Genomic DNA, 13,006 nt, shown 5'->3' on the forward strand with positions numbered 1-13,006 from the left:
GGGGCAGAGCATCTGCTTGGCTTGCAGAACATCTCCAGCATCTCACAGCAGGACTGGAAGATAATGCCTGCCTGAAATCCCAAAGAGCTGCTGCCAGTCAGTGTAGACACTACTGAGCTAGATGGACCAGTGGTCTGACTTGGCATAAGGCAGCTGCTTGTGTTGCCTTTCACCTCCCCTGCGCTGCTGAGCCGGTGGTAGGAGGCTGTCAGGGTGGTGGGAGCTGTGGGAGCCACGTTTCCTCTCTCAAAGCAGATGGAGAGAAATGGACTCCTTGCCTACACTGGATTGGCAGAGCCTATGGCTTGCTCCGCCTCATCTGGCCTCCTTGGCAGCTGTGAGTGGAGGCGGTTGGTGTCCTTTCAGCCTCTGTTTGTGTCAGGGCCTGTTTAGATTTCCAGCCCCCAGAGAGACTGAAGCAGGCCATGTGCTTCAGAGCGTTTTGCAACCAGCTCTCTTGTCATGGGGGGTTATGAGTACTGCTGGGTTCCCTCTTGAGTCTCCCCCTTCCTGGGCTGAGAGCTCTGCTCAGCCTTCGCTGAAGCTGTTTGGCTTTCTCGGTGGACGTTGCAGCCTTTTGCATGTGTGTCTTCAGGGAGGAAGCTGAGTTGCACTAGTGTCCGGGCCCTGCAAGATGTTCTCTAGAAGAGCAGTGGGAAACCTCTGACCCTTTTTGGCAAACCACACCCACCTGTCAAACATCTGCCACCATAAAACATGTGGCACCAAGATCTGCTATCTTCATTTTAGAAAATGTTTTGCATTCAGAAAATACACTAGCAGAGTACAGAAACTGAACACAGAAATAACACAGAACAGGATATTAAAGCAAAAACCCACAAGAATAAGACTGTAGAAATAAAATGGACTCGTTTTCGAAAGGCTGGGGAGAAACATTTGAACAAGTGTCCAGAACATAGCACTGTTGGGGCATGCTTCACTTCTGTGGGAAGACTGTGGCAGAGAGGGGAGGCTTGTGCTCAGATCACAGCATGCTTTCCTGCAGGCGCATGTGGCACTGAGCCCTTATCAGCCTTTGGCAGTGACATGGACAATATATGGGGGGGGGGGCTGTTTGTGGCAGCTGCTTGGCAGTAGACCCAGCCAATGATGTGAGCTTTATTCAGCTGAGAATTCCCACCTACCCTCCTCCTGGCCCTGGCAGCCAGCCTGATCTAGTATGAGGAACATACCCAGGTGGTGGAAAGAACAGGAAATCTGTGTCACTTCTGCACAAGCTCCCAGGCACAGTTCTTGAAAAATGCCCAATCATAGAATTGTGGAATATGATATTCAAATATCTAAAGGGCTGTCAGGTGGAAAATGAAGCAAGATTGTTTTCTCCTGCTCTGATGGATTCATCAAGTTACAAGAAAGCAGATTCCAGCTAAACACCAGGAAGAACTTTCTGGCTGTCAGAGCTGTTGGACAGTGGAATGGTCTCCCTTGGGAGATGGTGGACTCTCCTTCCTTGGAGGATTTTAAACAGAGGTTGGATGGCCATCTGTCATGGATGCTTTAGCACTGCAGGGGGTTGGACTGGATGACCCTCGGGGGTCCCTTGCAACTCTATGATTCTCTGCAGAAGGTCCCAAGTTCAATCTGGAACGGCATCTCCAGGTAGATCTAGGGATATTCCCCGCCTGAAATTGGGCCAGGGGTGGTGAACTGGATCTGGCTGGTGGGCTGGATCCTTGTCTCCCCCATCCACTACCTGTCAATCGCTTGACAACCTGTCTTTTGCTATGTGGATGGTCAGATTTTTTCCTCCATGAACTTCCCTTTGTCCCAGGGCTTGCAAAGCTTTGTGCCTGGGGCTTTGCAGGCGCTGCCATCAGCTGATCAGGAGTGACAGTTGTAGGGCAGGGCAAACTGGGGAGGCCTGGGAACCCTTAGTAGGGTCCCACTTCTGGGGCAGGCAGTGCTGGGCTAAGTGGAGAAGGTGGTTGAGTTGTTTTTAATTTAGTGATAGTATCCCTGTAATATTGGGTTGGGGCTGGGGTTGTTCTTGTTCTTTTGGTTATATATCTTGTGGTTTTATATTTTGATTTTGTTCTGTGAACCACCCTGAGACCTCTAGGTTTAGGGTGATATATAAATGATGATGATGATGATGATAATAATAATAATAATAGTAAAAATCAATCAATCATACATACAGTCCAACCTTGGTTTTTGAACCTCTTGGCTGCTGAACGTTTCGGAAGCCAAATGCTGAAAACCCAGCAGTGAATGCTTCCGTTTTCGAACATGTTTCGGAAGTTGAATGGCTTCCAAGGTGCGCTTCTCAGTTTCCCCCACTGAACTTGCTGACAGCCCTTTGATCCTCGGTTTTCAAACGTTTCGGAAGTCGAATGGACTCCTGGAATGGATTACATTTGAAAACTGAGGTTCCACTGTAATTATTAGTAGTAGTATTATCTGGGACCTTGGGGCCAAGGGTGGGTAGGAAATCAAATGAACAATAAATAACCCAGTAAGTGTCATACTTTGTGTAAGACAGTTTCCTGTGTGCTCAAAGTGATCTGTCTGAAGTGATTTTTAAGTGAGTGTTTGGAGTGGAGAGTTAGAAGATGCTGCATATAGTATTGAGATAGATGACCTTTAATGCCAGTTTGACTTGCAAATTTTAACTTCTCCTAAGTGGGCGCACACCGCACAGCAGAATCAACCCCACAGCAAGCCAGGCCCTCACGACATCTGACTTACCGTCTTCCCCTCTGCATCTGCCAAAGTGGTGCAAGGCTTTCCCCAGAAGCCACACTCCATCGCAGGAGCCACAGGGATGCTTCACTGAGGGCACAATGAAACCCAGTTGTGCCCACAAATAGCATGTGCTGCCTTCACAGCAGATCTGGTCAGTGGAATAAGTGCTCTGCAGCCATTTCAAAATGCCTGTGACCTGTACGTGTGGGCACAACCATGGTCAAGCTGTACACATGTGTGACTGCACCTTCATGCTCCTCAAAGCGCACAAGTTCCATATCTAGAAGGGTGTCATTAAGAGTATAAGAGTTTAAACTCTGGATTGTGAGAGTTGGGTATTAGGATAATTTTTATATTGGCATATGTATGTAGAATCACAGAATCGTAGAGATGGAAGGGGCCCTGAGGGTCATCTAGTCCAGCCCCCTGCAATGCAATAATCTCAACTCAAGCATCTATATGTAGATGTATATTAAGCTTATAATGTGCTTGTAGTTTCATATGTTTTGTATTTGTGTGTGGAAATGTTTATGGAAAAGATTTGTTGTTGAGTTTTGCATTACCTCATTGTTATAAGTAAGTAAATACAAATTAATGCTTTTAACATCAAATAATAGAAAGGTAGAATCCTTTGAAGGTGTCTTGGTAACTGCCATTAATCCAGAATGCAGCTGCCAGGCTGGTGACTGGGAGGGGCCGCCTGGACCATAATAACACTGGTCCTAAAAGACATCCTACATTGGCTCCCAGTACGTTTCTGAGCACAAGTCAAAGTGTTGCTGCTGACCTTTAACTCTCTAAATGGCTTTGGCCCTGTATGTTTGAAGGAGCATCTCCACGCCCAATGTTCAGCCTGGACACTGAGGTCCAGCTCTGAGGGTCTTCTGGCGGTTCCCTCATTGAGAGAAGTGAGGTTACAGGGAACCAGGCAAAGGGCCTTCTTGGTGGTGGCACCCGCCCTGTGGAACGCCCTCCCACCAGATGTCAAAAGATAACCAATTATACTATGTTCTGTAGACACCTGTATTGGGACTCTTAATGTCTGATGTATCGTGTTTTATATTCTGTTGGAAGTCACCCAGCATGGCAGGGGCGACCCCGTCACATGGGCAGCGTACAAGTACAGTGGAACCTCTACTCACGACCACGGTCCGTTCTGGAGGCCTGTCCTTGTGGCGAAACGGGCTGCTGGGAGAGGCGCCCTTGTGCGCAGGCGTGGGTGGCAGTTGCCCGCTTCTGCGCATGTGCGAACGGCGGCAAACCTATTGGTTACTTCTGGGTTTGCCACGGTCACAACTTGGAATATCCGTGAGTAGAGGCGGTTGTAAGTAGAGGTTCTACTGTAATTAATAATAGTCATAGTGATAGTAATATTTATTGTTATTATCCTTCCCAATAAATTTCCTTTAAGCACAACAGACAGCTCTGCAGGACAGTCCACATCCTGGCCCTGCGGAGGGAGGGCTTCCCCAAAGAGGCTGGCAGGCGCGAGTGTGGCTTCTGGAGGAGGTGCCTCCAGTGAAACCTCAGGCACAATTCTTCTCTTTCCCTGCCCAGCCCAACATCCCAGTATGCAAATGCACATCTGAGGCCTAATGGGCTGGCAGCAAGAGCCTTTCAGTGCCCCTCCTAACCAGCGCAACCAGTGTCAGCAGCGGAGACAATGCGCACCCTGTTCCCTCCCTGCCGAGCGATGGAACGGACCTTCAAAATAATAGCCTGCCTATGGGAGAAGAAGAACAACAACAACTGTGCTGTGTGCCAAGTGGCTGAGAACTGGATCTGGCCCACTCCTCCATGGGCCAGGTTGGGGTCGGCCAGGCCAGTTGCTCCTGGCAACACATCCATTGGTGCCTCGGCCTTTCTGTTGCAGGGGCAAAGCCTGGCTGCTGGCTCAAACCAAAGGCCCACCCAGCCCAACCTCCAGTTCTCACAGTGGCCAAGACCCTGGAAGCCCCAAGCATGACCTGAGTGCAAACAGCGCGCTTTTCTGCTCACAACCCCCAGCGACTGTGTTCAGAGGCCTCCCTCCTGCCTCTGGTGCTGGAAGAAATGCAGAGCCATCACGATTGGAAGCCTTTGGTGGCCTGGTCCAGACACATGAATTGGTTCACCCCTTGGAAAGCCATCCAAGCTGGTGGTCATTGCTACATCTTGTGGTAAGATGTGGTGAAAGAAATCCTTCCTTTTTCCTTGCCCTGCATCTCGCCACGTTCGGCTTCATTGGGTGGCTCCGCTGGGTTCTCATATGATGAGAGCTAGAAAAACACCTTCCTATCCAATTCATTGAGTTATCCACCCAAACCCCCACGTTTTATTTTGTCAGCTCAGCCTCCATCAGAATATGTGAGGTTGGCATTATTTTGCTCCAATGTACATCACTTTACACTTGCCTTAGCTGAGCCACATTTGACATTTTACTGCCTTTTAGTCAGCTTGTTGTGACATCATTGTTCATGAAGAATGCCAGCTGCCTAATGAAAGTCGGCTCTTTCCACACTAGGCTGGTCTTTAAGGCACTGTAGGATGTATTGCGTGCTAGTTCTTTTTATAGTAAACCTATTGAAATTAGGTTTCTGTTACCAGCATCAATTCCTGTGGGTCTCCTTAGCTGCTTGGATCAGTCAGGATGACCCCTTGCCCCTCTTGACCAATAAAAACTAGCAGGGAGGGGGCAGCTGGTTGGGCTGGGGAGGTCATTGATGCCTCCTTGTGACAGGGGGTGGTCTCTGCTTGCTTGAAGAAGGCAGTGGTGAAACCACTCCTCCCTGGATTTGGAAAATCAAAGTATTTACCTGCTAGTTGCTAATCTCCCCTTCTTAGGCAAGTTATTGAGTGGGTGGTTGCAGATCCTTTTCAGTTGGGGGTCTGGCACAGAAACTGCTTTGCTGACCCTGTGTGATGAGCTCTGTCGGGAGAGAGATGGGGGGAATGTGTTGATTCTTCTCAGTCTCTCGGTGGCTTTTGAGTCCATTGATCATGATCTCCTTCTGGAGCAGTTTTCCGAGTTAGGGGTGGGTGGCACTGCTTTATGGTGGTTCCAGTCCTACTTGAAGGTCTTGCTTGGGGAATGTTCTTTAGCCCCATGGAGCCTTCAATGTGGGGTTCCCCATGATTCGATATTATCTCCTGTGCTGCTTAACATCTACATGAAACCGCAGAGTGGGGTCACCTGGAGTTTTAGAGTATGTTGTCAGCAATAAACATAGCTTGGCTTCTCTTTTACAACTGCAGACGTGGCAGTGGAAATGCTGGACCATTATCTTGCCTTGGGAACGGACTGGATGAGAGCCACCGAACGGAAGCTCAGTCCACATCCGATGGAGGCACTGCTAGTAGAAGGTTCCCTGGACCAGTTGGATGGGAGGTTGCCTGCTCTTGATGGGGTTACGCTCCCTCCGAAGGAGCGGCTATATTGCTTGGGGATCCTTCTGTTCCCTTTGGCTGGTGGACCAGCTGCACCCCTATCTGGACAGGGTTGGCTGAACTCTTGTCTACACTCTGGTAACCTTTAGGCCAGATTAATTCAACGTGTTATACATGCCGCTGTGTCTGAATACAGTTTGGAAACTTCAGCTGGTTCAGAATTTGGTGACCAGGTTGCTCACTGGGACAAGATGGTTTGAGCCTATGACATGGATCCTGGCCTGACTGCAGCGGCTGCCAATTAGTGCTGTTTTTGACCCATAAAGCCTTAGACGGCTCAGGTCCCTAATACCTCAAACTGGGGGGAGGAGGGAGGGCATTGTTTTTGTTGGTTCCTAGGGCATGTATTTTTGTGTCACTGCCCTGTGATGAAGGGTGCTATAGAAATTTAATAAAGCAAAGCAAAGCAGAACAAACAACCTGGTGTGTTTGCTGCCACAGAACTGGGCTGCCTCTTCTGGAATTTGAGCACAATGCAGGTATCTGAAGAAAGTGTGAAGTGTGTGCTCTGAGCACTGTTTAATGCAGCCTTTTCTACAAGTGGGCATTGCTGGCCATCGTTGCCAGGACTGACTCTGCCCAGCAGGAACACAGGACCACACGGGGGACCGGGAGCCTCCAGGCTGAGAGTCCTCACCCGCCAGTGGTTGCAGAGGTCTCTGTTTATTCCGGCTTGCGGTGTCTTTCCCCTTTGGACCAGGAGAGCCTATAAGTAGCATCTCTTGGCCTGCTTAGTCCTTGAAATAGAGCTGTGGGCGGCTGGTGGGAAGAGGAGGGCCCAAAATAGTCCTGCAGAGGGAGACACCCTGCAGGTCCCAAGCCCAGCTGCCCATCTATTGCTGGCCTTGGCATCAGGCAGCCCTTGGCTTTGGCATCCCAAACCCAAGCAACAAAAACTTAAGTTCTCTTCAGTGGATATTTGAGAACGCAGCTGGATTTGCTGCTGTGCAGGTTCCTGTCCCCGAGTCTGGTGTGTAATTAGAGGGGACACGTTTCCCTGACAAAATCTGGGCCTTGAGTGCCACAGCTGGTGGGATGGCCGGCTAATCCCGGGATGTGCCGCATCACAAGTGCTTCCTCTGAGTTGTGGCTTGTGCAAGACCCTCCAGCCGTGCCCCTCCCCCTGCACTGCCTTCTGCCAGAGATGTCCCAGTTGGTGCGGGTTGGTGATGAGCTGTTAGGAGGGCTGAAGCATGGAAAGCAAGGCCAGAATTATTTGAATTTCAAAGGGCCGGTTTGAGAGCGAAAGCAGCTAATTAAAGAGGGATCATATTCCAAGGAACTGGCACTGTTGAGCATGAAGACAACTGTTTCTTTAAAGGTTGTCTGGGTGGCAACAGCCTGAGAACCGGGAAAGGCAGGATCCGAAAGGGGACAGAAATGGGAAATAGGTTTGGGTATTCAGGAGGCTGGTGTAGTTTTTACAACACATGTCTGTAGTGTTCTCAAGTCATTATAGTATAACATAATGAAGAAGCTGGTGTTTCTAAATTATGGAAATCTATAGAGCGGAGTGAACAGTAGAAGGAGGCTTGAGGGTGACAGAGGTGGAATGTACACACATATAAAAAACTGTGGAAATGCTTGTTTAAATAATGTTTTGAAAAATATATTGAATTAGCCATAGCTCACCGTCACATTTGTTTATTGCACTTTACAACACACTTAAACCGTTTTATTTGCAGCTGTAAAGCTGAGCCCGGAGAGACAAACACAGTATTCATGGTGATTTTCCTGTGTTTTTTGAACTTTACCCAGGTGTGCCTTTTTCCACCTGTGGAGGAAGTGTGTGTGGCAAGCAGTTGAATCTGTCTTTGGGGGTGGCAATGTTTTCCCTAGGCCAGAGCTTTACAAGCTGTGTGTCGTGTGACATGTTAGTGTGTCGGCTCCAGTGTGTAGGTGTGTTGTGCGAACGCTCCTGGCGCTCCTCCTGGGCCTGAAAAGGGGTTAGTTTAACCTCTGGTTTGATAGTAAAACTGAATTGCTGTGTCGTGGAATGATGCATGTCTAAAAAGTGTGTCACCCACATGAAAAGTTTGGGACGCACTGCCCGAGGTCTTGTCTCACCAGCCTTGCCGTACTGGGGGAGCCAGGTGAGGTCAGGGCCTGGCTCCCACCAGGCAGAGGGGGCTCTGAGCTGCCCTCTGCTGATCCAGACTCCTGGCTGAGTTTACAGGCTTTTTATGGTCTGCCTACTGAAGAGTAAGGGGGAGGCAGCATCAGTGGTGGAATTTGGGGCTCTTGCCCATCATTTCCACTGCAGGAGTGTGGGCCTTGTCTTCTGCAGACTCCCCCCTTCCTTGTCTTCCTTCATGTTGAGGGTGGTTGTACCAGGAGTGAAGAAGGGGGAGGCCAGGGACAACCTTTTGGTCAGAGCCGCGTCTGCTGTGCTCTCTGGCTCTTGGGGCAGGAGCCGCCCCTTGGACTCCACAGCTTCTTGCGTGCTCTGGTCCTGCTCATGTCTGAAGCTTCTTGTTTGCCTCCTCCTTTGCAGGGAGTGGAGATGGCCAGGGGCAGATCCTGCAGCGCTTTCCAGAGAAGGACTGGGAGGACAACCCTTTCCCCCAGGGCATTGAACTGGTGAGTAAGGGGGCTGAGGGCGGCTGCAGACTCCTCCTAACGTCTGTACCCACGCCGGCAGAAGCAGCCTATTGCCCGCCCAATTGCTGCAGCGACATCCAGTCAACACCAACCCTTGCGTCAGACACCAATAACATGCTCCAGACCATCTCCGGCTCGCGCCATCAAACAATCACACGTCCCCCATAGGTACGACCCATGTATAAGACCACCCCCAAATTTAAACATAATAATTCAATAAAAAACCTAGTCTGCTTGTCAATCAAATGATTATGACATCAAATTATTGCCATGTGGCTTGTTCCACCCACCTGAAACCACCTTGGAAGGCAGCTTCCCCCCGTTTTTAATGCAAACAGCTTGGTGCTCCTGGAGGAAGGGGGCTGGGGCTGGGGCTGGGGCTGGGGGCTTGCTTTGCTTCTGGAGCAGAAAGTGTTTTGTCTTGAACTGGAAGGGCAAAGCTCTGTTTTAACAGCAGTTCCAGTGCAAATCACTTCATACTGCAGTTCCCTCTGCCCATTGGGTGACTGGCAGTGGGAGTGCACTGGGCTCCGGCATACCTTAAGCCTTTGTAGCCACATCAGTTCCTGACCCACACCTGGTGTCACCTGTGATGGCAGGTAGGCCTGGACCTGAGCCCAAGAGCACTCTCCTCCCCTGCAGTTTCTAGCAACTGGTGTTCAGAAGCATTTCTTCCTCTGACTGGAGGGGGCAGCATAGCCACTGAGGCGAGGAGCCATTGGTAGCCCTCTCCTCTTCAATGAATTTGCCTAATCCTCCTTTAAAGCTGTCCAAGCTGGTGGCCACCCCTGCCTGGGGACGCCAGTTTTGCTCCTCCAGGGTGCAGAAAACGGAGGGGCATTTCATAAATGGTTGACGTTAGCCCATTGCTGCATCTTTACGTTTAGTCCCTTGCAGTTCAAGCTAATAGTTTGAAATGTTAGAACTGAGTTTTGAAATGAAGTTTTGAAAATTAAGGAGATGGGAAGCGATGTTAGGACTGAGTGGTTGCGGAAAGGTGACAGATCAGAAGGAGATTAAGCTCCCCTCTTCCTTTAAGCTGAAATCTTTGCTTGCTCCAGTTGATTCACATATATGAGGGAACGGAAGCATTGTTCTCCCTAGAGAGACAGGCCGGCTTTCTCCACACCTTTTGGCTTTGTGCTAACCATAACAAACCAAAAAGCCCATTATCACTCCATTCACTTTCAGAGCAGGGAGCTCTTTGTCACCATCATTGTCTTGCCAGCTGGATTTGGTTAGTCTTCTTTGTGGATTATTCCTTCTCTTCCTTACCAACAACATTTTCTGTACTTTAAACACAAACAGAAGGCTTTCACATTTTTCTCCGTCACCCGTGACGTGTAGCAGCTCTCTGTACAGTGGTACCTTGGGTTACAAATGCTTTGGGTCACAAACACTTCGGGTTACAAACTCCGCTAACCCAGAAGTAGTACCTCAGGTTGTGAACGTTGCCCCAGGATGAGAACGGAAATCACGCGCTGGTGGCGTGGCGACAGTTTTGGGTTACAAATTACAAATTAAGTTTGTAACCCAAGCTACCACAGTATTTGTGTCCACAATGTTTGCATTTTAGTGGCAGTTGAGATCATAAGGATTCTGTTCCAGCTGCTGAATTAGGGCAGCTCTTCCTGAGTCTTATTTCTCGGATGCCAGCTTGTAGGCCACACAACCTATGGTGCTCTTCCACGTTTGCCAGTCTTCCATCCCGAGGCTGTTTGCCTCAAGCCCTTCCTTTCTCTGGCTGCCCCTCCCTGCTGGCTGTGGGCCTTGGCAAGAGGGACACGGGAAACACTCTCTGCGGCTTGGCTGAACTCAGGAAGCCTTTGTGGCTGCATCTCCAGCCCTGAGCAGTCTGTGCCGAGGGGCCTGGGACGGTTTGCCTTCCACAATACTCTGCTGGGTACTGTTTACTTCTGTTGCTGCCCTGATGGAGGGAAGACAGGGAGGAGGGACAGGGTGCTGGAGGCATCACGGTGGGTGGGGTGGGTTTGCCGTCTTGGGCCAGGCTTGCGAGGGGATGGGCAGGTGTGGGCTGGTGTCTGCTGCACCTGCAGTGTGCCCCGGAGGGTGGGACTGGCCGGCCGGGTGTCACAGCCAGCTGAGGACGCCTGGCGTTGGCCTTGCCCAGGAGTGGGGCAGACAGACAGAGCTTTCTGGGGTGGAGCCACCACTCTCAAGTCCTCCTGGGAATCTGGGCTTGCCTGTCTGTGGGCAAACCCCTCAGAGCCTTTTCAGAGTTGCTTCGGGAGCTTCCTTGTGAGTAAGTAATGTGTTTAGGGGACACCCCTGCCCCGCCCTCTGCAAGGCCTGTACGGGAAAGGGAGAACCTCTGGCCAGGGGACACGGAGTTTGCATCCTGCCTCTGAAGGTGAACAAAGGGCGCAGGCTGGCTTCTCCTCTGCCTCTTGGCTCCAGGGGGCGGCCGTGGGGCTCTGCTTGGTTGGGGACCAGGGGTCTGGGGCTCCCGCAGGGATGGGGCATCCTGAGCCCCCCCTGCGCTGGGAAGAGAGGCCTGCTCAGCCGCCTCCTTGCCTTTGCTCTTGCAGTTTTGCCAGCCAAGCGGGTGGCAGCTCTTCAGTGAGAGAAACCCCCCGAGCTTCTTCATTGCTGTCCTGACCGACATCAACTCGGAGCGGCATTACTGTGCCTGCTTCACCTTCTGGGAGGCGGTTGAGAGCAGCCAGGTAAGAGGGGGGCAGCGGGCTTCCCTGGGTCTTCGCGGCGCTTGCAGGGCAGACCTGCCTCCGGGGACGAGGCCCACAAAGCGTGATGGGCAGTGGCACCAGCCTCGTGCAAGCCGGACTGCCTGACCCCTTTCTCTCCTGCCAGCTGCAGAACCACCTTAGGAACGAAGAGGAGGAGGGGGAGGTGGCCGCCCTCATCCAGCCAGCCCAGCTCTTCGCCCCAAAGAGTTTGGTGCTCGTCTCCCGCTTGGACCACGCAGAAGTCTTCCGGGTAAGGTGGGGGGGGGCATTGGAGGCCAGAGAAGCCTCTGCCTGGGGGACTCCACCATGGGCCAAGCCCTCTGCTCCTCTGCTCCCTGAGTGGCCGGCCCATGGCCTCCCGGGCGCTGCCCGCCAGGGGCAACTGATGGGAAGGGCCGGCCATGCAGAGTCCTTCCATGTGGAGCCGCCATTTCTTTGCTCTCTTTATAGCTCTGCTCCTAAACGGCACAGAAGGTGAAGCTGCCTCCTGGCCCCGTCTTCTGCCTTGGGGCTGAAGCTCTCCTGGGGGGGGGGCTCCCCATTTTGAGCAGGTCTCGTCTTGCTTTTGTCCCTGGCCAGTGACCCACCAGAGTGCCAACTTCTCCTGTTTCACTTGCAGAACTGCCTGGGGCTGGTTTACACCATCTTTGTGGACGGACTGAACACCTCCCTGGAGACTGTCATCGGGAGCCTCCTGACCTGCACCATCCCCATCACAGGAGGGGCCCAGGTGGGTTCCTGATGCCCCCTGGCATTTCCACCAGGCAAGATGGAGCCCTGTGAGTGCTGGGGAGCAGGCCCCCCTGGCCCCTCCAGCACCGTGGGCTGATGTGGCCAGGGGTCCCAAGCAGCCGACCGCTGAGCTCCAACGGGAGGTTAGGTAGCGCTCCCTCGCTTGCTTGGGCTGCCCAGGATGGCGCCTCCTCTCTGCTTGGCGCTCCCTCCGAGTGCATCGCAGGGAGTGATCCGGCGAAAGAGACCTGGCTGGAGAGGGGCGGTGCCTTTTAAGCAGCTTCATGGGGCTGGCTGGGTGAGCTCTTCCCAGGCCCCTCAACCCTCTCCCTGGCAAGGGGGCTGAGACCTCTTCTGATGACAGCTTGCCAGGCGCCCTGTGGGCAGGGAGAGCTTGCACAGCTGGCAGCATGCTGGGAGGACGGTTCTGGCTTTGTGGATCCTGCTCCAAGCTGGCTGGGCAGCCCGTGCCTCTCCTGTGGGGTGCCCCCTTGTGCTCTTGGCTTGCTGTGTCCCGCTTGGCGTGCTGCCTCTCCCTCTCGTGTGGCTGTCTGCCTGTCTGCCCGCCCGCTGCCCGCCTGTCCGTCTGCTGCACCGTGTTTCTAATTTTCTGTGCTGTTTCTGTCTGTCTCTATCTCAGCCTGACACGGAGGACGAAGGAGCGGTATGCACAACTTTTCTCTCCTCGGGGCTGCCTCCTTCTGTGGGAGGAGGAGGAGGAGGAGGCGGCGTTTTGGGGGCTGAGGTGGTGCTGCTCAGTGTGTCCCTCTCCGGAAAGATCAGCGCACAGCTCTCTGTGGCCCTTGGTGTGGGGCAGTGCCTACGAGTCGGGG

At 52.2% G+C, this 13,006-nt stretch overlaps 1 protein-coding gene across 7 annotated transcripts in view; it reads left to right on the forward strand.

Moving 5' to 3' along the window:
• Window positions 1-13,006, forward strand: part of SBF1 (SET binding factor 1) — a 47,037-nt gene that overhangs the window by 14,496 nt on the left and 19,535 nt on the right. For 4 of the 7 annotated variants that reach the window (XM_083460899.1, XM_083460901.1, XM_083460902.1 and 1 more), the window contains exons 2-6: window positions 8,627-8,712; window positions 11,283-11,420; window positions 11,566-11,691; window positions 12,061-12,171; window positions 12,814-12,837. In XM_083460899.1, the coding sequence (XP_083317025.1) occupies window positions 8,627-8,712; window positions 11,283-11,420; window positions 11,566-11,691; window positions 12,061-12,171; window positions 12,814-12,837 (485 nt within the window). The remainder of the gene's footprint in view (window positions 1-8,626; window positions 8,713-11,282; window positions 11,421-11,565; window positions 11,692-12,060; window positions 12,172-12,813; window positions 12,838-13,006) is intronic. The other 3 variants (XM_083460900.1, XM_083460903.1, XM_083460905.1) reach the window with 1 other exon arrangement.

The sequence above is a fragment of the Podarcis liolepis genome (assembly GCF_965112155.1).
Source record: "Podarcis liolepis genome assembly, chromosome: 10".
NCBI classification, from domain to species: domain Eukaryota; kingdom Metazoa; phylum Chordata; class Lepidosauria; order Squamata; family Lacertidae; genus Podarcis; species Podarcis liolepis.